At 40.9% G+C, this 25,472-nt stretch overlaps 1 protein-coding gene across 2 annotated transcripts; it reads left to right on the forward strand.

The window, feature by feature from the left end:
* The first annotated feature begins 335 nt into the window (after positions 1 to 335).
* On the forward strand, positions 336 to 25,070 carry PLGRKT (plasminogen receptor with a C-terminal lysine). 2 transcript variants are annotated; one of them, XM_060237374.1, is made up of 5 exons: positions 336 to 577; positions 1,820 to 1,906; positions 23,399 to 23,529; positions 24,386 to 24,495; positions 24,592 to 25,070. In XM_060237374.1, exons 2-5 carry the CDS (start codon positions 1,826 to 1,828, stop codon positions 24,711 to 24,713), a joined length of 444 nt encoding a protein of 147 aa, XP_060093357.1. In that variant the 5' UTR covers positions 336 to 577; positions 1,820 to 1,825; the 3' UTR covers positions 24,714 to 25,070. The 2 variants fall into 2 exon arrangements, with proteins under 2 accessions (XP_060093357.1, XP_060093355.1); XM_060237372.1 differs by lacking the exon at positions 336 to 577 and having other exon boundaries at positions 1,805 to 1,906.
* Positions 25,071 to 25,472: the final 402 nt, after the last annotated feature.

The following is a 25,472-nucleotide window of genomic DNA, read 5'->3' on the forward strand; positions in this document are numbered from 1 at the left end:
ATGGACATGTGAAGAAAACTGTGTATGTGTTTAAATCAGAATCTTGAATTGTTTCACATAAATTTGGCCTCGGTGTAAGGACCAAAGAAATCATTCAGTACCTAACTTCTTATCAAGATGCAGGCAGACAGCAAAATAATTACAACACAGGAGATACAGGTATTACAAAATACCTTAATTCGCGGACAGTGTGGAAGTCCCGTGCAGTGCGATAGTCATACAATCATTTACGAGCGCAGCAAAGACCTCCCAAACTTCGGCAACTTATTGCCCCTTCATCCTCTCCCTCCCTCCCGCTCCTTTCAACTAAGTGTGGACATGACTGAACACCAGACACGCATACGCAAGCGCATTGCTTTTCGGCACTCTCTAACACCTGAAAAAGGAGACGCTAAACTAAAACAGGACACAAGGGGGCGTGATCTAGCTAGGCTTTTTCCTGTCGTGCCCGGAAGTGTATCGTGCCCGGTGTTTTGCTGGCCAATTTACAACAGGGAAGAGGGTGAGGCGTTCAAAGAACCGAGAAGATCGTTGCTGCTGAAATCTTGGATGATATCGGGGCTGACTGCAGCGGGAGGTGTGTTGGTAAAGCATGGGGATTGTGGAGATGTTGGGAAATATTAGGTTAGATAGTAGAGAGAGGTTAGGATATATACGGATGAACGAGGTGTTTCGGAACACTTGCAGAGTGATGTGAATGTAGGAATATAGGTTATGAGGACTGACAAGCATTGTACAAAGACTTGCATAAGAACACGGAGAGGCTAAGGGCAGAAAGTAAGAGGAATGCCTCAGAAGAACAGCCACCAATAAACTGCATATGAGAATATTTTCCTGGTGCCAGTGTGTGGATGCTTTAAAAGACAGCTAACAACCTCTTATATCAGGGGCAATTACGTGACCTCTGTGTCTACAAACCATCTTGAGAGTTTCAGAGTTATTCACTTCTCATCCTGACTCTTTGCTGCCACCCTCTGTTTTGGTTGTTGTAGCCTGGCACCTCTGTACCTTTGCATGCAATACAGCCAGAACTTGTGACTTTCACTGCATGCTGAAAAAATTGTCAGTGGAAAAAGAGGGTGGGAGTGGTTTCACATTCTTTTCACTGAGTCTTGCTAGGGACAGCACTTGGCTTTATCCTCTAGTGGTGCCTGGAAGCTATTTTATTCTGTTGCCCAATTTGCCCACATTTGCCTGGCAGCTTTCACTACAAATGAGCATGCACAGAGAGAAATTCTTCTTCATGGCACATCTGTGCTTCCTATGGCTGTAAACAGCTTGTGGCATCACTATGACAATCCTACCTGTGACATATTGTAACAATTAAAGTAATCATTCTACTTTCAAAAATTCCACTTTGTTTTGGTATGTGCCATTTAAGTTTGAAGTGCCCATGTACATCTTAACTATCTCCTCTAAACAACGGCCAAAAATAAGCAAATGGTTCTTTCTCCCTGCCCTAAATACCCTGTATTTTCAGTAGCTTTCCCACCATTTCTTCATACAAGCTCTTTCTCCTCTTTGGGATTGGGATATAAAACTTCTCCCAGTGAGTTAAAAAGAAAGCAGCAAAAAGGCTCTCTTGGCAGCCACACCTCTTTTCAGTTTCAGGAACTGAGAGGCAGTTCTACTGGCTCTGATGGGCATAATATAAATAAAGTGTCAGGAGAGAAAAGAGCTACTGTTGATCATGTCTTGGAAGTATTTCTTTATTTTTAAAAGTAGCCTGAATTTTCAGAATTAAAAATACTCTAGGTGAAATATATATATGGAATATTATGATGAATATGAATATTTACAATTTATTCTACTTGTTTAGGTCAAAATGGGATTCATCTTTTCCAAGTCAATTAATGAAAATATAAAGAGTCAACAGGAATTCATGCTGATGAACTCTAGACTCCAGGTTTGTTCTCAGGAGAATGTAGCAAGTGATTGGCTTAGCTTTTTCACTGTGAAAGCATTGATAGAACCTGATAAATTAGTTTACTCTTTTTGCTTTCATTAATTCGTTCGTTTAATTTTAATACAATCAATGACCAGCACAAATCAGAAAAAAAATTACAAAAACTAAAAAACAAAGCTAAAATACTTACAAAATATTCAAATATCACATAAGATAATAGTAGGACATAGGGTATATGAAAAGCAATTAAAATTTGGCTTCAAAACAAAATATCTCTTTGCGAACTTTACATGCAATTTAAGCAGGTTTTTTTAAAAACTGATTTAAATAGTTTGGAAAAGTATATTGCCTATAAAAATGCTGCTGTTAGTGAGATTTCTATCTCACCCTGGGCCTCAACATAAGCATCTTGTACTGAACATAATAAAGTTAATTAAAGTCCATATTAACTAATGTGGAGATATTTGTTACACATCCAGTGTAGCAGGACTTTTTTTGCAGAACAAGCCCAGCAGGAGCTCATTTGCATATTAGGTCACACACCCCTTATGTCACCATTGTTTCAAACAGGGCTTTTAATAGGAAAAACTAGCAGGAACTCATTTGCATATTAGGCCACACCCCCTGCTGCCAAGCCAGCCGGAACTGTGTTCCTGTTTGTTCTTGCTCAAAAAAAGTCCTGAGTGTACATATAGCTATATATACATAAACTAAATAGTATATTTTTATATACTTAAGCACAATTTGTAAGTGGTTACAAGATTGTGTTAGTGACATTGTTCTAAACTTTGCTTCGTCAAGTTGGGTATATATTGGGAAGGGTGAGGCATTTACATTTCTGTTTCCTTTCCATCTCTGTCCAAAATAGCATTTCAGGTTTGTCACCTGAAAGGATTCTAGAAATAATGGTTATACACAGCAGATTTATTGGCTTTCCAATTGTAAGAAAGATGCTAATTACATTTTGGGCACCCTGATGATCTAATATAATTATTTTCAGCTTTCTTTAAAAAAAAAAAAAAGCAAGTGTATAGCCCTTTTGGTTGCAGAGTTATAAAGAGAAATATGCAGGTGATATCTTTTATCTCATGACTGTAGCAAAAAGATCTAGAGACAATTTTTAAAAAAGAAAACATTGTTCCAATAGACTTATAGCAGAATAATGGTCCATCTAGTGCAGCATCCAGTCTGGGTTACATATTCACTACAATCCCAAGATCTTTTCCTCTCTCAGTCTCAGCAAATTCAGACTCTATTAACCTGTACTTGAAGTTGGGAATTTTGTGTCCTAGTGTGTATCACCTTACACTTAACAACATTGAACTTCATTTGCCATGATGTTGCCCATTCACTCAGTTTGTGGAGATCCTCTTGGAACTCTTCACAGTCAGCCTTGGTTCTTACCATCCTGAATAATTTTGTGTCGTCCGTCACTTGGCCATACACTATTCATCCCTAGTTCCAGATGATTTATGAATAAATTAAATAGTACTGGCCCCAATACCGATCTTTGTGGGATCTCACTGCTTACTTCCTTCCATTATGAAAACTGTCCATTTATTCCTTCACTTTGATTCCTGTCATTTAACCAATTCTTAACCCATAAGATAACCAGTCTTCTTATCCTATGACTGCTAAGGTTACTAATGAGTCTTTGGTGAGGAACTTTGTCAAAAGCCTTTTGAAAGTCCAAGTATATAATGTCTACCAGGTCACCATTGTCTATATACTTGTTAACTTCTCAAAGAACTCAGAAAAGTTGGTGTGGAATCCATGTTGATTTCCCTTCTGCATAGGCTGCCCAATCCCCAGGTCCCAGCAGGGAGTTTCCCGTTTTACAGGCTTCCCCCTGCCCCCAGCCAGCTGGCCGGCGGGGAAAGCCCCACTGCCACAGCCACCATGCAGCTCTAGATCTTGGGCAGGTTTAGAAACCTGAAAACAGGTCTGTTTCAAAATGTGTGTATGTCTGTGTGCCTTTAAAGTTGAGAAGGAAGTACTTCATGGGAAGGGTCAGCAACACAGTCCCTCTGTTTTGCTTTAGTTTCAGAGCAACTAAGTGTGTGTGAGAGAGAGAGAGAGCAGCATAGCCCGTTCTTTTCAGGTGTTGTTGTGGAGGAACCAGACCCAGTAAGTGTGTGTGTGTGTGAGAGAGGGTTGTCAACCCCCAGGTTTAAAGGCCCCCCCTTTAGGGTCATCAGAAAGCAGCGGGGGGGGGGGAATGTCTACTGGGCAATTATTCCCTATGGAGAATGATTCCCATAGGGAATAATGGGGAATTGATCCATGGGTATTGGGGGCTCTGGGGAGGGCTGTTTTTGAGATAGATGCACCAATTTTTCACTATAACATCTAGTGCCTCTCCCCAAAATACCCCCCAAGTTTCAAAACGATAGGACCAGGGAGTCCAATTCTACGAGCCCCAAAAGAAGGTGCCCCTATCCTGCATTATTTCCTATGGAAGGAAGACATTTAAAAAGGTGTGCTATCTCTTTAAATGTGATGGCCAGAACTCCCTTGGAGTTCAATTATGCTTGTCACACTCTTGCTCCTGGCTCTGCCCCCAATGTCTCCTGGCTCCACCCCCAAAGTCCCCAGATATTTCTTGAATTGGACTTGGCAACCCTCCCTCTGCAGGCTTTGTTTCTCTGGGTGCCTAATAATTCTATTGTTGATTATAGTTTCTGCTAATTTGTCTGGTACAGATGTTAGGCTGACTAGCCTGTGATTTCCTGGTTCTCCTCTGGGTCCCTTTTAAAAAAATTGGTGTAGCATTGCTATTCTCCAGTCTTCTGATACAGCAGCTGAATTTAGTGATAGCTGATCTACTAATGCAACCCATATATCTCACATTTTGCATTCTCTTTTTTAAGTTAAACTTTTAAAACTGATATACAAGTGCCGTCAAATATTCACAAAATACTTAACCCTTTAAATCCTCCCTCCTCCCAGACAAAAACCTATAATAACACATCTATACCAGGGGTGGCCAACGATAGCTCTCCAGATGTTTTTTGCCTACAACTCCTATCTGCCCCAGCCATTGGCCATGCTGGCTGGTGCTGATGGGAGTTGTAGGCAAAAAACATCTGGAGAGCTACCGTTGGCCACCCCTGATCTATACCATTATCCTAGGATCAGATTCAGAGGAACTCTCAGGTATATGCCATCAGGACCTGGAGACTTACCAGTTTTAAATTTGTTCAGTTGGTCTATAACTTCATCTGTAGTCACCTCAGTTTGGCTCAGTTTTTCAGACTCCCTTCCTGAAAATAGTGGCTGCGGCATGGGTACATGCCCCACACTTTCCAGAGGCAAAAATGCATTTATATAGAGAGAGAGCTTCTCTGCCATCTCCCCATCTTCCCTAGCAATCTCTTTATTCATTTGTTGTCCAAAGGTCCAACTGCTTCTCTGGCTAGCTTCCTGCTCCGGATATATTTAAAATACAGTTAGCAATATAGTTATTACCAGGGCTTTTTTTGAGCAGGAACACACAGGAACGCAGTTCCGGCTGGCTTGGCATAAGAGGTGTTGCCTAATATGCAAATAAGCTCCTGCTGGGCTTTTAATACAAAAACGCCCTATGCTAAACAATGGTGTCATCAGGGGGTGTGGCCTAATATGAAAATGAGTTCCTGCTGGGCTTTTTCTACAAAAAAAGGCCCTGGTTATTACCATTTTTTCTTAAAGCCTTGAATGGCCATAGTGGGGGCTGAGGTAAAGCAAATGGCACCAATGTGGGCAGGGCCTGAAAAGTGCAAACCTCCTCATCTACATGGTATCCAAAGAGACTGTGTCAAACCAGGTTTGAGAAAGATCACAGCAAAGGGGGGGCAGAGAATACAGAAGTAGGATGAATAGAGAATGTCATGTGGATGCTCCTCCAAACAGCCCTGCAGTAAGAAAGCCAAGAGAGAACAAAGCATTTGTGCTGAAGCAGTCTTTATTTGGCCTTTGTGTATGGATGCTAAGACCAAACAGTGGCTTGTATCACAATAGCTACTATCCTATGCTTTTGGTATTTAAAAAGCCACTGAAATTCCCTTATTTTTAAAAGAAAATAAAAATATGATTGGGCTGATGCATAGCTTTATAAAAAAAACTTTATAGTTTTTTTAAAGACAATATGGGTGGTAATTTCTATGTAATCACTTACTACTACTATAGACCAGTCTTGTTGAATAGGAGTAATAGATGACCAAGAGAGAGAGGACAAAAACTATAAAACTATTGCCATGACAATTTATAAACAGAGTCTGCTAGAAATATTTTCATAGACAGTATATAGGGATTAATGAAATCCTTTAGAGTAACTAATCTGTTATACAAAATGACACAGAGTAGCTCTGCTTCAGCCCCCTTCCATATCTACCAAGAACTGTTGATTTAATTTAATTTTTGGATTTATATCCCGCTCTATCCTGCAAGCAGGCTCAGGGCATTTTACAGCAGCAATTTCAGAACATATTACAGATTAAAAATTAACATAATAAAACAGATCATATAAAATCAAAAGCAATATAGAATCTCAACACAGGCAGCAGAACAACACAATAGCATTTAGGCTGATGACATATAGGCTGTTATGAACATAACTCACATTTTTTTTTCTGTTTGTTGTTCAGGAGGAATCTGTAAGATAAGTTTAAGTTTGTCTGGCCCTCATAGTATACTTCACAAAACATGGGCAGGATCTTTGTGCCATTTTCAAGCCAGCATGTTTATTTCCTTTCAACACTGATGGAGAAAGGTATAAGGTTCCAAGTCTGAATCACCTGCTGTGTGGGATGGCTTATATCAGGGGTGGCCAAACTGTGGCTCTTTGGCACATATTGTGTGGCTCTCAAAGCCCCCACCACACCATCAGCCAGCTTGGAGAAGGCATTTCTCTCTTTAAGTCACTTCTCCAAGCCAAGCCAGCTGGCAGCTTGGAGAATGCAGTTAAAGTTGCTTTCTTTCCACTTCTCCCTTCCCCAATCTAGTTCCTTCCTTCCTTCCTTCCTTCCTTCCTTCCTTCCTTCCTTCCTTCCTTCCTTCCTTCCTTCCTTCCTTCCTTCCTTCCTTCCTTCCTTCCTTCCTTCCTTCCTTCCTTCCTTCCTGTCTTGCAGCTCTCAAACAACTGGAGTTCATATCTTTTAGCTCTCAAACATCTGACATTTATTCTATGTGGCTCTTATATTAAGCAAGTTTGGCCACCCCGGCTTATACAGAGACAAGAAATGTAAAGGAATGACATAACACTTTAAAATGTGTGTTTGTTTACTGTCTTCTTTTATCTTGAGCTTAAGACCACTGGTCAAAGAAGCTAATAAATAAAAGGAAAGGAATTGTGTGTTTGCTTCTAAAATAATTTTGAGTTTTTACTACATTGTGTCCTGTCCTTTCAAGGAGCTCATAGCAGCCTTCTGGCCTCCAAAAAACCTTGTGTCGTGCTAAGTGATAGTGATTTGTCCAGGGTCCTTCAGTGTTTCAGAGCTAAGCTGGGGTTCAAGGCTGTTAAGAAGCTTTTTAAAAATGCTCTGAGCACACTGGAGGAAAGGTTGGAAACATGCATAATAAGTTATTTGATCCTGGTCTGCAATGGCTTTCTGTATCTTGGAGGGGGGTAATGCTGAATGGACAGAATGGCAGAGGTGAATCATCTTCACTGAGCATTGCTTCCTTCAGTGTTGCAGCCTCTGGAGGTTATTTGTAGCTTAAAACACCAGAGGAAATGTATATGTGCTTCAAGAGGGTAGTCATGTTGCTCTGCAGTAGAAGAGCTGCATTCGAGTCCAGTAGCTCCATAGAGACCTGCAAGATTTCCAGGGTCTAGGCTTCTGAGAGTCAACACTCCCCTAGTCAGATGAAGGTCTGTGGAAGGAAGCTTTGACCCCCAAAAGTTTAAACCACCAAAATCTAGTTTAGTTTGGGCCCAAGTTATAAAGTTTAGAAAATGATCGCTGCTAAATCTGTCTCTCAGCTTAATGTCAAAGGGTTTGCCCATGTAAACCTACATGAGTTCCTTGCAGGAATGGCATTGTTCTACAACAGACTGTGATGCAGAGCCTGAAATTTGAGTACCAGGAGCTTGAAATCTGTGTGAAAAGTTAGTAATCTAATGAGGCACAAGAAGGGAGTTTGACCATAGCAGCACTGTTAGAGATTTAAGGAGATGGTGAGTTATTTTATACAGAGCCAGAGAGGGAGGGAGAGGGAGCTACTATAAAAACTGACTGTTGAGCTGGTTGAAGTTATTAGGCATGACAGCCATGCAGATAAAAGCAGGGAAGAATATCTGTAGGAAGATGCATAATAGCTTGTTACATATTATGGGCAAGGCTAGTCAATGATAATGAGCCTGGTAGTCTACAATATATGCTTTTTGGCAAACCTGCACTGTTCAGAAGCCTGGACTTATGTGTAAAAGTGAGTTATGATATTATGCCAGCCTGGTGAGATAAAGATTTCCCTGCACTTGTAGTATGAAAAATAGTATTTTGCTATTCAAGGGGTTGTTTGTAACAGGTTTGCATCATAATTAAGTGTCAAATAGAATAAAAACTTGGTGGTGAAGTTGAAAAAGAGAACTGGACTTTGTCCAGAGTTCAAATTGCCATTCAGTTCTGGAGCTCAGTAGATAGTCATGGCAAGTCACAAACCCCTAGCTTAATTTCTCATGCTAGAATATTGCGACGATCAAAATGCAATACTTCCATTCCAGTGGTTGCGTGCCTTGAAGGAAGGGAGAATACAAACATGGGAGGTGATACACTGTTCTTAGGATGTAAATCCTGGATTATCCAGACTGGCCAACCTCTTTATCTTCTTGTTTTCTAGACAAAACCCACTGCAATCTAAATATCTGAGGTTAGGATTTAGGAAAGGGCCATGGATCAGTAGTAGAGCATAGAGTTGGCATGCAGATGGTCCCAAGTTCAATCCCCAACATCTGGACAGAACAAGCTGCCTCGTCATAAAGGAGTCATTTAAAAAGTTAACTTCAACCGATTACATTAATGTTGCAGAAAACATATGAGCAAATTACACTAAAAATAACAGTATTATGTAGTTCTTCTCAAAAACAAGTCTGTAGACTCGAAAATAAACAAGTCACTAATTCTTAAATTATTCCTCTATCCATGTTTGCAATTCTGACAGGACAGTGTCTGTTGCAGTTTCAAAGCATGAACTACAGAGGTGATGAACTGAACCAGACCACTGCTCCATCTATTCCAGTACTGTCTACTTTGATGGGCAGTAGGTGCCAATCAGAGGTGTTTTATTAGGCTTCACTCTGAAATCATGTTTTTTTAATCAAAAATGCCGAGGATTGAATCTAGGTTCTTGCACGTGAGAAGAACTCTGCCACTGAACTCTAACCTCTGCCTTAAAATAGCCATGTTCTTTAATTTAGTGTTCTGAAATAATGAGCCATAACTGATTTTCATACAGCACTCTGGCTTCTAATAATTTTGTTGCAATCCTCCTGTTTAGGTAAGGCTGCCTTTTATTTGTCAACTATTCGCACTATTATTCATTATGATAATGTACTTGGTAGCACTTCTTGTGTTGGATATTTTGCAAAGAATTAAGTATGTGGGGGATTAGATATCAGGAAAGAGACTTCCATTCTGAGGGTGGAAATCCCTTCTACTTTCTCTTTAATTCTTCTTGACAGTCAGTAAAAAAAATACAAAATGGTTGTCTATGGCATGTGGTTTCCAGAAATCATAGCTGAAACAGGAAAAATATAATCCTATATCTAGCAGTAATGCTAGGAAGTTCCACTTTACACCTCCATCCTAAAACATATGTAGAATTAAGCCATGTTGATTTCAGTTGGGTTGCTGCCATATAGTATAAGATGATGGTGCTAAGATGTCCTCCCCTTCAGAATGAGAAAAGAACACTGGACTTCCTCTGAGGAAAGAGGGACATTTTACCCCACTCTGTATAAGGACAAGAAGATAATTAACCCCATAAGGGGAAATGAGTTATTTTGCTGTCAAGCCACAGCTGACTTATGGTGGCCCCATAGAGTTTTCAAGGCAAGATGTATTTGGAGATAGTTTGCCATTGACATCATGACCCAGGTATTCCTTGGTAGTCTCCTCTCCAAATACTAGCCAGGGCTGACTCTGACTTAGGGTTGACTCAGCTTCCAAGATATGAAGAGATCGGGCTAGCCTGGACTATCCAGGTCAGGGCGAGGAGAATACAGTCAGCCCATATGGTTCCCTTCTTTATGTTGTGAATTATCTTCTTGAGTTCTTGTTCATTATCTGCTCTGATCAGAGTTATACAGTACAAATGGATACCCAATGATACTTGCCCCTCTTAGCTTCCTACCCTCACCACTGCTGTGGTTCATGGCAGCCCCTCTCACATTTAATGTGGGCTTGGTCTCTGCCATCAGGCTCATCTCAGCTTCTTCCCTTTGCTTCACTGCTGCTGTAGTTCCCAGCCATCCTCACACATGCCATTGTAGACACTGCTGACTGATTCAGTTTGCCTCTTAGACTCACCATTGGGCCCAGCACAGCTCCCCCTCATCACTGTCACTGGGCCTGCTGCAGCTACTGACCCCCCCTCCATTTCTGCCACTACTGACAGTGCCTTGGAAGGTGAGGTATGTGCATTGTCTGCATTGTGCAGACAATGCTTTATTTTGAGGGTAGAGGTTAAACCCATCTAATGGATTTAAAAAAAAAACATTTTTGCATTTTTCTGCAAACCTGAAGAATGCCCCAAGTTTGCAGAAGAACCTGTTTTCTTGCTTTGTTGTCCTGTTTTGCAGATTTAGATATCTGCAGATGGGGCCATGCTAGAATATATGATTTCTCTCAGAGTTTTAGGAGAAGTTTCCAGCTTTGGGTATGCCTGAATTGAGGACTAGGGGTGACCTCCACCATGGCAGACAGGAAGTCTAGAATTAAGACCTGCCTCCTTGACTGGCTGGTAGCAATTGCCCATTCTAAGAAGCCTTCTCTTCCTAGGATTAGAAGGAACCTCCAAGATAAGTCCAATACTTCTTTGTGTTAACACTCGTTGATTTCAATAGAAAAAAATGGGTAATACCTTACTGTAATCTGGAAAAAAGCTCCTTAGGCTGGAAGAAGACTTCAAACTTTGCTTACCTGAAGCAGTAGGATGCAAGCTGTCACAAATATGAACTGTTTAAAGAGAAATCTGTCAACAAATATGTGTTCATTCTGTCTCTTCAATTAAGAGAATATATATCAAGACTAGGATATATACTGGTTTGCATTCAGAGAAACACAGGAGTAACAAACATTTTGTTATATAGCTTTTAAAATAATTGTTACAAGAGACTTTATTTTCAATTGTTCAAACCTTTTTACCAGGTTTATTGTTGAATATAATAAATAGCGGCAAGGGCTTATCGGCAACATCCGGTTTCCTGACTATCTGATCCCTGTAGTAGTAATTACAGTGCTTTCACACATAACTGTTAGCTTCATCTGGTATTAGTGACATTGCGATAACTTTAAGGATGGGGAATGATGCTTTTGACATTAGGGATCTGTATACTGTATGAAATATAACACTTCTTCCTCTTAAGAAAAATAATATATGTTCTCTGCTAGTGATATCCCATAACACTGATCAGTACAAATTTAATGGTATTTTTATAGTAATTGTTATCTTGGTTTATGTCCTCATAACCATTATATTATTTGATATGTTGCCATTGATTGACAAAGGGTTTATTTTTACATTTCTGCAGGATAAATTTAAAGTTATTTATTTATTTATTTTTAAAAAAAGAAATCTGACCTTAACAGTGCTTAGGCAAGGTTAAGTTTGTCAAGCAAAGTGGTTGTTTTCAGTTAAGCATTATTAATCACAGAAACTTTGATATACAGCATCTCTTTTTAGCAGATACCAATGATACTTAGGAGGAATAACAAAGTTAATTATGATGGTTAAACCTCAATAGTAATATCAGTAACAATTATGTCCTCTGCTCTGAATTAAACATCATTACATTTTGACCTGCTTGAAGTCAGATGTTTCTTCTAATTTCAACTGCACTTTAGCTTTTAGTAAAGTACTAATATCAAACAGATAAGCTTAGGCTTGATTCAGCGGAATTTAGTGTACCTGCCATGGTTTGAACTGCCAAGACAAGAAGCAAACCACAGGGTTGAAAATTACTTCTGATTTACCGTATTTTCTGCCCACTCAAAAGTCCATTCTTTAGGGGCATTAGTCTGGGGGCAAAGCAACAGTGGTAACCATGGTTTGTCAATTCAGGGCTTCATCAAACAACAACTGACACAAATAACCATGGTGTTTAATTCTGGTTTGACAGCCAGTTGCAAATTAAACATTGACAATTCATCATCACACAAACTCATAGTTAAGCTTCCTTAAGAGTGGTTTGACATGGTATTGTCAGGGCCTAAGGATACAGTCCTAACCATACTTATTAGGGAGTAAACTCCATTGAATTTGATAAGACGTCTTTCCCATTAAACATGCACTCAATTGGGCTGTTAGATTTTCAGCTCTGATTTTCTGTCCAGTTACTAAAGTAAGATTCTTGGAGTTAAAATTATTCATAGATTTATTTGTTGTACTTGTAATGTGGTATCGTATGCTCAGTATTTGGAATCATTATCATTGAAATAATAAAGGTGTGTCTATTTTTTAAAAAGATGTGTCATCACAATAACTCTTTAAACTGTGTTCAGGTAAATAGATCCAATTAGGCAGCCGTGTTGGTCTGAAGTAGTAGAACAAAATAGGAGTCAATTGCACATTTAAGACCAACGTAGTTTTATTCAGAACGTAAGCTTTCGTGTGTATGCACACTTCTTCAGACGCATGCACACGAAAGCTTACATTCTGAATAAAACCACGCTGGTCTTAAAGGTGCAATTCACTCCTGTTTTGTTCTGCTATATTCAGGTCAAATAACAAGAGATCTAAAAATGCTTTGCTTTAGTTAATAGTTATTAAATATACAGAATATTAACAAAAGTAAATGTGTCAGTGAAATGACTAGAGGACCTATTTAAATTATAACCTGAAAGCAATAGATTAGGCAACCTAGGATATAGGATTGCCAACTCTGGGTTGGGAATTCCAAGAGATTTGAGGATGGAGCTTGTGAATGGCAGAATCTGGGGAGGGATTTCAGCAAAGTATACTGTCATAGACCTCTGAAGCTGCCATTTTCTCCAGAAAAATTGATCTTTCATCTGGAGATCAGTTGCAGTTCCAGGAGATCTCAAGGCCCAACCTGGAGGTTGGCAGCTGTACTGGGAGATGACTTTCTGAGATTAAGTAGAGGGTGTTTTCAGTAGTGGCGCCAAAACTATGGACAATCTCTCTCCATGCAGACTTGCTGTCTCTTCTGTTGCTGATTTCTGTAAGAGGTGAAGACTTTTTTGTTTCACTTGCCATTCCTGCAGCAATTCCTCCCCACTCCCCAGTGTTTTAACTATTGCTTTTATTTTGTATTCATTTTACCTCTGGTTTTAAATTCCTTCAATTATGTATTTGTTTTTTGGGGTTGCAGGGTTAAGGTAAGATTTTAATATTTATGTTTTAATTTGTTAGCTATTGTGATCCTATAAAGGCAAAAAGGGAGGGTAAAAATCTTGTTAAATAAAAAAGACATGATGCCCCACTTAGCAGCTGACATCTCTTTATAAACTGTTAGGATCTTCACCTCACATATATCTACTATGTTTATGTTTCTTGTTTGGTATAGTGGTTAAGTATCAGACTCTTATCTGGGAGAACCAGGTTTGATTCCCCACTCCTTCACATGCACCTGCTGAAGTGACCTTGGGTCAGCACAAGTTCTCATAAAGCTGTTCTGCTCAGAGTCAAGAGCAGTTCTGGGTAAAGATGTGAAGGCCCAGAAAAAAAACAGAAAAATTCAGGGGGGAAACAGGTTTTTTCTGTTTTTTTCCTGAAGCCTTTTTTGTTTTTTTCCAAAAAAATGGAAAAATTAAAAAAAGAAAAGAAAAGAAATTGATTATGGAATGTTTTATTTTAACATGATGAATAAAATATTTTAAGACAAGGTGTTCAAATATTTTTCAAATCTTTTCTAAAAAATATGTATTAGATTATTCTAATTTTTGTGCACTGAGGACAAGCAAGTCCTAGCTCATGCCAATTCATTGAGAGGAAATATGAATAATCGTTACTTCTGGATTTTTAAAACTTGTTTTGTGGAGTTTTTTTTGTCTGTTCCACATAAACAGTTCAGGAGAGTGTTGCTCCATTTGTTACAATTACAAATAAATATTATTTAAAAAGTAAATTCTGTTTGTAATAATTGTTTGGATACACTATATTTTTAATATGCTAGTTGTGATAATTTCATGCCAAGTAAAATTGTCCATAGTCATATTTTATGTTCCTAAAGTAATAATGACTTTCAATCTGGAAAATAAAAAAGTGCTAATTTAGCATTTTTTTCAATATTTCCGAAAATTGCCATTTTTTTCTGAGCTTCAAAATTTCCAGAAATTTACATCTCTAGTTCTGGGAGAGTTCTCTCAGCCCCACGTACCTCACAGGGTGCCTGTTACAGGGAGGGGATGGGAAAGGAGATTGTAAGCTGTTCCGAGACTCCTTTGGCTAGCAAAGGGCAGGGTATATGAATCCATTCTCTTCTTCTTTTATAATACTTGGTTTCATTCTAAAGTAAAACTTAAAGAAACAAGTGTTTTGGGGTGAAAACCCTATAACCCCCTCAGTCCATTTATAAACGATTACCTGTAGTGTTGATAAGCAGCCTTCCTTTCACACACATAAACCCTTTGAATTTTTTTTAAAGAAAAATGTTCTAAAACAGGGGTGTCAAACATGCAGCCTGGGGGCCAAATCAGGCCCCCAGAGGGCTCCTATCAAACCCCTGAGCAACTGGCTCTTGTCTGCTTCCTTCTCTCTCTCACACCAGTTTGGTGTGGAGCCAGTTTGGTGTAGTAGTTAAGTGTGCAGACTCTTCTCTGGGAGAACCAGGTTTGATTCCCCACTCCTCCACTTGCACCTGCTGAAATGGCCTTGGGTCAGCCAGAGCTCTGGCAGAGATTGTCCTTGAAAGGGCAGCTGCTGTGAGAGTCCTCTCTGTCCCACCCATCTCACAGAGTGTCTGTTGTGGGGGAAGAAGATAGAGAAGATTGTGAGCTGCTCTGAGATTCGGAGTGGAGGGCGGGATATAAATCCAGTATCTTTTCTTGCTTCCTTCTGCATCACAGCTTGCTTTGCCAGGCTTGTTCAATTGCACAGAAGCTACAAAGCAAAGTCTCCATTGCCTGAGGCTCCTCCCTCTTCTGGTTCCCTGGGGAAGGAGGGAAAGAGCCAGAGAAATACAAAGAAAGCACTTTTAAGACTGACAAGTGCTAATGGTTTAACCATGTTTTATTTTAAGGTGTTTTTTTTTTTTAAAATGTGTTTGTCTCTGTCCTTTATAAATTTATATCTCTGCTACCTAATATTAAATAGATACACACATAGCCCAGCCCAACATGGCTTGGCCCGACAAGGTCTCATTTATGTCAGATTTGGCCCTCATAACAAATGAGTTCGACACCCCTATTCTAAAACTACCCTGGACAGTGGGAAGGGGCAGGAGAGAGGGAGTTATTTCTAGGGTTGCCAATCCCCAGTTGGGGGCAAGGGATCCCCCAGTTTGGAAACCCTCCCCACACTTCAGGGTCATCAGAAAGCAGGAGGGGGGAGGGAAATGTCTGCTGGGCACTCCATTGTTCCCTATGGAGACTGATTCCCATAAGGTATAATGGAGAATTGATCTGTAGGTATCTGGGGCTTTAAGGGGTTGGGGGTTTTTAAAGTAGGTGCACCAAATTTTCAGTATTGCATCTGGCACCTCTCCTCACAACACCTCCCAAGTTTCAAAAAGATTGGACAGGGGGTCCAATTCTGTGAGCCCCAAAAGAAGGTGCCCCTTTCCTTCATTATTTCCAAATGGAGGGAAGGCATTTAAAAGGCATGTGGTCTCTTTAAATGTTAAATTGCCATAACTCCCTTTAAAGTTCAGTCGTGATTGTCACACCCTTGCTCCTGGCTCCATTCCCAAAGTCTCCAGATATTTCTTGAGTCAGACCTGGCAACCCTAGTTATATCTCTGGAATAAGGCCCATTCTGAAGAAAAATATAACAGGCTCTAGAAAGGGCCTCTAGGTGAGGGCCCCTCACCATTGCTGTCTTCCCACCCACCCAAATGAAGGCATTCATTCCCCCGCATACACAACTTAAGGGGAACTGATCTCTGTGGCAGCCCTTTCTGAGGCCAGTTGATGGAGAGGACACAGAGAAGCATCAGATATGTGTCTGTCTCTGAGGTAAGACTAATTGTCAGTTTGTTCAACATTCCCAAGCCTGCAGTAGTTGGGGGCAGGGGAATCAGCCATTTGGAGGCCAGAGACGCTGACTGAGCTGAGATGGGCCAGTGGTTTATGGAGTGCATGGAATGCACCCCTAAGCCAATGGGAGTGCTCCGTTTGGCCACCACCATTAGGGAATTATTATCTATGATGATTAGCAGTGCTGTCTGCCTATGGTGTGCATGTAACTTGCCTATGTGTCTGTAACTTCAATCTATGATGCTACCTGCTGTTATGCCAGTATACACATCAAACATTTACCCTCAATCCAGGTAGGCACAATCCCAAGGAGACGAGTATAGCAAGCAAACAACATTGTTGCTGCTTATATTTAGTCAAATTGATGCAGTCTTCATGAGCCAGTAAGCCAAAAAATATGATTGACATAAATAATTTGAAAAGATAAACTTCTGTACATGATCCACTTTGGCAAGATGTATGTGTGATTCTGTTGATGTATTTAACCATGGGATGGGGAGAGGCGGCCAGAAGACAATTGGAACTGGTTTTAGATATTGTTGTTTTAAGAAGAAGAAGAAGAATTGCAGATTTATATCCCGCCCTTCTCCCTGAATCAGAGACTCAGAGCGGCTTACAATCTCCTATATCTTCTCCCCCCACAACAGACACCCTGTGAGGTGGGTGGGGCTGAGAGGGCTCTCACAGCAGCTGCCCTTTCAAGGACAACCTCTGCCAGAGCTATGGCTGACCCAAGGCCATTCCAGCAGGTGCAAGTGGAGGAGTGGGGAATCAAACCCGGTTCTCCCAGATAAGAGTCCACGCACTTAACCACTACGCCAAACTGGCTCACTACACTACAAACTGGCTACACCAAACTGGCTATTGTATAATTTAAATGCTGTTTTTAAACTTATTATATATTGTATAATTTTACCGAACTTGTTGTTAGCCGCCCTGAGCCTGCCTAGGCGGGGAGGGCGGGATATAAATAAAATTTATTATTATTATTATATAACCATAAGTTATATATCTGCAGATTCACTCTCTTAACCTAGCAACCACAGCCTTCTTAAAATCTAAACTGAGCTAAGACAAAAAATCTGTGAGCTGGAGGCTAAAAATCTGTGAGCTAGCTCACACTAACTCAGCTTAGAGGGAACACTGGTCACAGCTTATTTTTGGGAATATTACTGCAGTTAGCTGTTCAGTTTGTATTAGCTATAACAGTTTTGATTAGTAAGGGTATGCATGCATATGTTAATTTTGGCTTTTGTATGCTACAGATGAAACAGTTTAAAATCCAGCAAAATCGGTTGACCAGATATCATGTCAGAACCCAATCCAAAATCTGCAGTACATAGGCAGTTGAAGAACCACTGTTCAGTCTGAGCCTTTGTCTCAGAGGATTGGACTCTATAAGGGTTCTGCTTGTGCCAGCTGTCCCTCATGGATAAAAGGGATGTATTATAAAATGCTTCCATCTTTTGATATTATGTGTTCCAATAATTACTTCCAAAGCTAAGAGTAACAGCCTTCTAGCATTTTGCATTTAAAAAATGGTTTATGAAATTTGAAACTAATTCACAAATATTGTGCCAAAACAAAAACACATAGTTGGTAACTTCAGAGCTGGAAGCAAAATGTGGTGCTTATTAGATTTTAGGGCCTTGTTTATTGATCACTAAGTAATGTCTCATGTTTTCACTGCCTGTGGAAAGCAAGAGTTTTAAAATTTCTGTGATTCACCTATACCTAATATAATTTAGTAATGTTCTGTGAAGTGCTGAAAGTAGTGTGTGTGTGTGTATGTAGTTCCAATATGATTATTTTCATAGTGCTGTATCTTGCAGCATTATCTTGTGGCAGCTTGATCTGTCGGCAAATATTAATGTTTTTAATTAGAATTTATTTTGATGTTAAGTATAATACTACAGACAGTAAATCTCATACTGGAAAAATATATTAAAGGCACAGAACAAGACTTACATATCAAGCTTAGCTAAAACTATTTTCTACTTAGCTTCAGGCAAAACAAATTGGTACAGCCTTATACTTCTTGCCAGGGCTTGTTAACAAGCTTGTGCTAAAAAGCAGTATATGAGTCATTAGATGATCCCCCCTCCCCTTTTATATTTCAGAAGTATTAATACATTACTTTCTCCTAGTTAGAATCTAGATAATTTTGTCATGCAACTATGCCAGTAAATATAGTTTTGTAGGAAATAAAACTAGATAAGCAGTTAGAGATAAGTGAAGATGAGGCAATTTATCAAAGTATGAAAAATGATTAAGTACTTTAATGAGTTGTCATGTATTCTATGCTTTGCTGAGTGTAATGGAGTATAATGCCCTAGGTGCCTATATTCTTCCCTCCAATCTATGATGCTACTTGCTGTTATGCCAGTGTACATTTGCCCTCATACCAAGGAGGCACAGCAAGCCCAAAATCTTCCTGATGGCATTGCTATATGGTCAGCAGTGCAGTAATGCTGACCATGAAAAAGGAAGGAAGTGTTCCCCCAGGCAAGTGTTCCTGCCTTGTGTTTTAATTGTTGCCTTTATGTTTTTACATGTGTGTTTTATCTTGATTATAGTTGTTCTAATGGTTTTTAAGATGTGTTTTAATTACATATGTTTTTAATTTGTTAACTCCCTTATTTGACAAGGAAAGAACAGAGTCCACTCTGGTCCTGTTGCAAATTTCCTCTGGTCCAGATGCCAGTCCTGATGCAGAATATTGCCTACTCTGACTGGCAAGGTCCAAGGTCTTCAGGCAGAGCCTTTCAAGCTGTGTGAATTAATTCAACTGTGTGTTAGGCCTCAATGGGTAATAACAGAAATGAAGGATGTACCCGATGGGGGTAGACCTGTTTTGTCAAGTATAAGATGCTTAAGTAACAATTATGTTACAACCTTGAGCTGCCATATTTAATAGAGTTGGGCTGTGCTTCAGTCTACATTGCTTCTGAGACAAGGCAGGACAAATATTTATACTAAAACTTTATACAAAATTAGTGTGTATGGGTATATGTACTTTATACTCTGCTATTTCTAGTAGTGTGTTCAAGCTAGTCAGTCTTTGAGCCTTCTTTGCTTCTTCAGACAGCAGTTGTAAATGGGCACTACAAGATCAGAATACTAACACCTGATGCAAGTTTGTGTTGTTTTCAGTGAAGCTCAATGATTTTGTGACAAAAAAAGTGTGCAGTCATTACAACAACCTTTTATCATTGCATCTGAGCCATGAACCTACTTTGATGCTTCTAAACTGAGCAATTGTATAGAGTGCATTATACATTTCAAGTAAGAAGTGACATGGTACGACCTGCGCTATATCAGTTGTGCCTGTGGAAACTCTTTCTTTTTGTCCTGATTGCTAAATGCATCCTCTATGTTAGGAAAGCAGATGCAGATAGGATGGTGGCTGTATCTGTACATACTTGGAAGCTTTCCAGGAGGGTTTGTCTGAACCCTCTTGGAGCTGGATGGAGGCCATTGGACACTAAATATAGGAAGAGGTCTGCCAGTTTGGTGTAGTGGTTAAGCCAGTTTGGTGTAGTGGTTAAGTGTGCGAACTCTTATCTGGGAGAACCAGGTTTGATTCCCCACTCCTCCACTTGCACCTGCTAGCATGGTCTTGGGTCAGCCATAGCTCTGGCAGAGGTTGTCCTTGAAAGGGCAGCTGCTATGAGAGCCCTCTCCAGCCCCACCCACCTCACAGGGTGTCTGTTGTGGGGGAGGAAGGTAAGGGAGATTGTGAGCCGCTCCGAGACTCTTCGGAGTGGAGGGCGGGATATAAATCCAATATCTTCTTAATCTTCATCTTCTTCTTCTACCTAGGCTGTGAACTGGGCACCAATTACCACTAATTTGCATTTACGTTTACTGCGGAAATGTATGTTTCATAGAAGGCAAACTAGTGAAACTGAGAGAAGAGTGACTTGCTTTGTGCTATAGGCTGAGGTGAAAGTCGAGCAGCCCAATCCAGACAAAAGTGGCGTAGCTGCCGCGCCACTAGTAGACTTCCTGAGGACTTCGGCATGCTGGAGAGTGGGGAGGGGAGAGGCATAGTTTGCCATGAGGGAGACGGTCGCCATGGCAGTGCCGCTGGCGTAGGCACACAAGGGAGGCGGAGGCAGCTGGATGGGAGGGCCAGCCTACCCCACCCCCTATTGGCCAGTCCTGGCGCATGCGCTGCAGCTCATGACAGTCAGGGATGGGGAGAGGCAGCCCCAGAGAGGCTGATAGCCATCCCCAACCCACCCCCAGAGATCAGAGCCAATAATGGGCAGACCATCATAGGCAAAGGAAAGACGTCCCATCAACACAGGGAGGGAACAGGAGTGAGGCTGGGCATGCGTGCATGAGAAGCGTGGCTTGGTGGCGAGGCAGGGGTGGGGGCGAGACAGGCCTGCATGGGACCACAGAGAAGCCGTCAATCCCCTCAAACCCTCGCGTTGTCAGAGACTCTGCCAATGGCAGGCAGACAAGCAGGAAGTACCAAGTACAGGAGTTCGCTGTCATAGACAGTGGCTAGACTGTGTGTCTGGGAGTGAGCAGCCCAGCAGCAGACACTCCCCCACTCAGAGACCCCCTGTGTTGCCCTGACTGCATTAGCCCCCCGTTAGTGCCCTGTGCACAACAGCCCTGTGGGGTAGGGTAGGCTGTCAGCCTGGGCAGGCTGAGGGGTGGCGGTGGAGCGACACACATGGAAACCTCTGTGTTGGAGTACCACCTGCACAATGGAGATAGAGATCAAGAGCACCTGCAGGTTCGGCAGCTGGAAGAGCAGGCTGCGTTTCAGCTGGGCGCTCTCTTAAAGGGACAGTCTCTGACCCACCTCCCCGCAACGGGGCAGCTGCCACATACACACCCCGTGCCCTGCCAGGGATTGTGGCAGAGGGCAGACGAAGAGAAGGGAGCAGGCGGCAGCACAGGGGAGAGAGGTCAGCAAATGCCCTCTGCCAGAGCCCACTGCCTGGTTCAAGTGCCAGAGACACTCGCACACCAAGCGGTCGAGAGTGAGGGGAGGAGGAGGATGGGGGGACAGTGGAACTTACACAGCCATGGGCAAAAGTCTTTGCATGCAGAGCCTCCAGGAGCCCCGAACCTGTGGAGACCTGGAAACAAGAGCAGTTAGCCCCAGACAAGAGACCTCTCTCTCCCCCTCGCAAGTCAAAGATACTGTCAAAGCAACCGTGCGGTGCAAAACCCATCACCAATATGCCTGCCTGTCCCTCACTCTTAAGTCTGTATGGCTAGGAGCTCACCAGCAGAGGTTCCTGCCACACGCTCCTCTCCCTAACAACTGAGTTGTCTGAGGCCAGAGCGGAAGTATTTCTAGGAGGGGGGAGACCGTGATTGGGTGCTGGGGAGGGGGCTCGGCAGCCCAAGGCGCGAGGGGATTGGCAAGGCAATCACGCCGCTCCCTAAGGGGTTTGCGAGCTTTCACAGTGGCAGAGGCGACCTTTGTTTTTGGTTTCAATGAGTGCCTATGGACACGGCGCTGTTTTTGCTGGCGTAAAGTTGCGCCTCTCGGGGGCGCATGTCATGGGCCAAACTGTTCAGGAAGCTGCCTAAGCCTGGCTGCGCCCCCAACTCCACCCCCTCCTCTGCCTGAACGCTGTGCTCCGCCTCACTTCGCCCATGCTCAGGCACAGTCCTCAGGTGGAGCAGCACTCGGGCGGAGCAGCACTCGGGCGGCCCCCCGCCCATGTAACTCTCCCCCGCTGTGGTGGCGCCGGTCGTACGTCAGTGCAAACCCTTCCTGTGCCCACGTAGCAGCTTATCTGCTCCCAAAAGACTCCCCCCCCCAGATTGTGCTGTTAATCTTTAATACCAGTTAGTCCTTTGATGGGCATTTTCAGCAATGCTGCACTATACCATGCTCTGAATTCCTTCTTCCTGCTCTCCCAAACTTACCAAGAACAATAGATTTGGACAGGATTTCATAACAGTGGTGCAGGTTAGGGCAACAGTAATGGAATGGTTCAGGAGGATGCTCTTATAAGGATATGGGACTATAGTCTCCTGTTGTGTGTATTACCTTGATTTTCTACTTGTTTATGGTATATCATCTTATGCTTTGTTGGCTACATTGTCTTCTTATTTTGTAAGAAGACAATTGCATTGTTTGTATATTTTAAAATCTTCCTTAAATCTTGGCAAGAAAAGCTATCAATGACATAAATAAGTTATTGCTTATTCACAAAATGCCCTAATTAACTGATTCACTGCTATAAGGTATAGAGATGTCCTCCATCTTAGAGGCCTTTTTAAAAAAGGTTACATTTATGGAGGACAAACCTAATCCGTTATTAGTTACGACGCTAAATGTTTCTTCCATGCTGTATTGTAAATTTTGTGCTGTTATTTACAAGTGCTAGGGACAAAAAGGACTCACCACCAATTTCATAGATTGTTAAACTATCCTGAGTTGCCATCATGCAATAAAAACCCCAAGTGAGTAAATGGTGCCTATGACTTATTGAAATATAAACAGATCTGGAATGTTATTACTCTGTGGTTAGATTACCCTCTTCATAATGCACAGGAGCACAAGCACATGATTTAATGTTAAGTTGCCTCTTAAAGCCACTGTAGAGATTTGTGCTTATTTATATGTACTGCTATACATACTATTTATATGTATTACCATGGGTGGTGATATGTTTTTACTGTTATCAGATTTGTTATTTTGTACTTCATAGACTTGCAAACCCCACCCCCCCAGTAAATTACTAAACATGTAAGGTCATTACAATGGTGATCCACATTCTTACCATCACTGGAGCGCTTATCCAGTATTGAACAAAGCAATGAATATCATTGTTTGGCCTAGAATGCAGATTACGCTAAATGAATTAGGAAGAATGCTAAATTAGTAAATAGTTTAAAATTTCTTGGAAAAAAGTTGTAAAAGTAAATTATCTGTAATTATTCTATCATATTTACTAAGATTTCTGTTTTCTGGATTTGCTGAATTCATTCTGATTATAACTCATACTGAGAGTGGCAGTAAATTACACTTGTGTTGGTATGGGGGAGCACCAAATTGTTGGAAGAGTTTGAAAAGTATGAACTTTCTTTATAAGAACTTTTTTATAGGAAGGTTGTTCAAATGTCCACACAAATTGTTTTCTCCCTTTAAATTCAGCTGGAAAGGCAACTCCTAATGCAGAACCAGATGCGAGAGAGGCAGATGGCTATGCAAATTGCTTGGTCAAGAGAATTCCTCAAATATTTTGGGGCATTTATTGGACTTGCAGCTGCGGGTCTCACCGCTGGGTATGTAATGTTTTATTCTAAATAACTAAGATACAGTGTTTAAACTATACATACTCTTTGCTTTATGTGTTCCAATTTCTATTTTTAAAGCAGCCCTACCTAAACCAAGAAACACAAACTGGCTCGTTGGATGTGTAATTTATGTATCCCAGACCGTACTTGAGTGAATATGGAGTGTAGGTACTTTAGCATTAAAAAGTTGGATTCTGTTATGTCAAACTATTTAAAAGTTTACAAAATTGCATTCTAGTAGCTGTTTCACTAGTGCTCTCCAATAGTGGTATCTCTTTCACATTGCTGAAAATGTATGTGCTGGAAATTGCAGCCCCCACCTGCTACCATCTATTAAGAATCTTTTGCATTTTGAGCATGGAAAATGCAACATAGGACGAACTTCACATTTATTGTGTGTTTAAATTGTTTATATGAAAACAGCAACATTTCTCTAATACAATGCAGTATGATCCCAATTAACAGCTGTTCACAATATCTGATAGTGAATGTGATAGTACTAAAAGCAGAAAACAAAAGTGTACAGATAACAAACTTTTAAATAACCTGTAGTATCAAAGTTATGCAGGGCTTTTTTTGTAGAAAAAGCCCAGCAAGAACTCATTTGCACACCACGCCACACCCCCTGATGCCAAGCCAGCCAGAATGGCGTTCCTGCTCAAAAAAGCCCTGAAATCCAGTTTATCAATTGGATCCCAAATAAACTGGAAAAATTCTTACTTGTAACAACATATATTTATAATCACTTCATATTTATTATAAGTAATTTTAACATGGTATCTAATGTGTTGGTTTTATTTTTGTCTGACATTTGGAGGATATATAATTTTTTTTTTAAAAACAGGGCTATTAAAAAGAAGAAGCCTGGACTTTTTCTTCCAATAGTTCCATTAGGCTTTATATTTGCCTACCAATATGATATGGGTTATGGATCACTTCTACAGAGAATGAAAGGTGAGCCATAGAGGAAAATAGAGATAATATCAATTTATCATCTCTGATGTAGGTATTATGTAAATGTTTATGTACATGTGATATTCTTTTTTCAAGGTGAAGCAGAAAACATACTTGACACAGACTGTAATATGCTTGAAATGCCAAAAGGACCCCTCACTTTTGAAGGCCTTGAAAAAGCCAGAAGAGCACAGAGCAAGTTTTTCATTGAAAGATAATTTCTTTATGCAGCAATGCTACAGATAATAAGAACACATATTTGTAATCATGTTGCTGACTTAAATGATATGATCCAACAGAACATGCACAGAGCCCTTCAAAAGAGTTAGAAACCTCTTATTAATCAGGTATTTGGTGAAAAGGGAAGATCAGGGGATGACTGACCTTGGCCACCCCCTGCCCTGTAAGTGAAGAGTTTAATTTTTGATGTGGGCCTGAATGTACCCCCAGCTGTTTGTATCAGAGGAACTGTTATGCACATGTAACTCTAGTTGGACCTGAATGAATTTTTTTTAATGATTGGAATTGTCAGAATACAATGTGCTTAATGGAAATAAATTGATTGTTTTTCTTCATATTTGCCTTTGTATTTTTTAAGCGCTACAGAACATCTTCCTGACTTGTAAATTTCATCAGTGCCTTATCCATGCATGCATTACAATGGTTTTCAAATGTTATTTGCCAACTCCTGTGATGACTGTGGGGCACCTAGAGAGAGGATGCAAAGTACTAAAAAAGAGGAGATCTGGAACAGATAGTGCCTTTCTTCCCCGCATCCAGAGTTTGGGAAACAAGTGGAAAGCAGGTATAGGCACTTTTGGAAAGCTGCATATCCAATCATAAGAAGGAAGTGTACATTTAGACACTTTCTCTGTTCACACATGCTGTGCTCATAAGCCAGCAGTTGCATAAGGTGGAGCAGTGTCCACTCGCATGGTGAGGGTTTGAAAGAACATAATGAGGGTTGGAAAGAACTG

Source organism: Heteronotia binoei, chromosome 4, assembly GCF_032191835.1.
Source record: "Heteronotia binoei isolate CCM8104 ecotype False Entrance Well chromosome 4, APGP_CSIRO_Hbin_v1, whole genome shotgun sequence".
Taxonomy (NCBI): domain Eukaryota; kingdom Metazoa; phylum Chordata; class Lepidosauria; order Squamata; family Gekkonidae; genus Heteronotia; species Heteronotia binoei.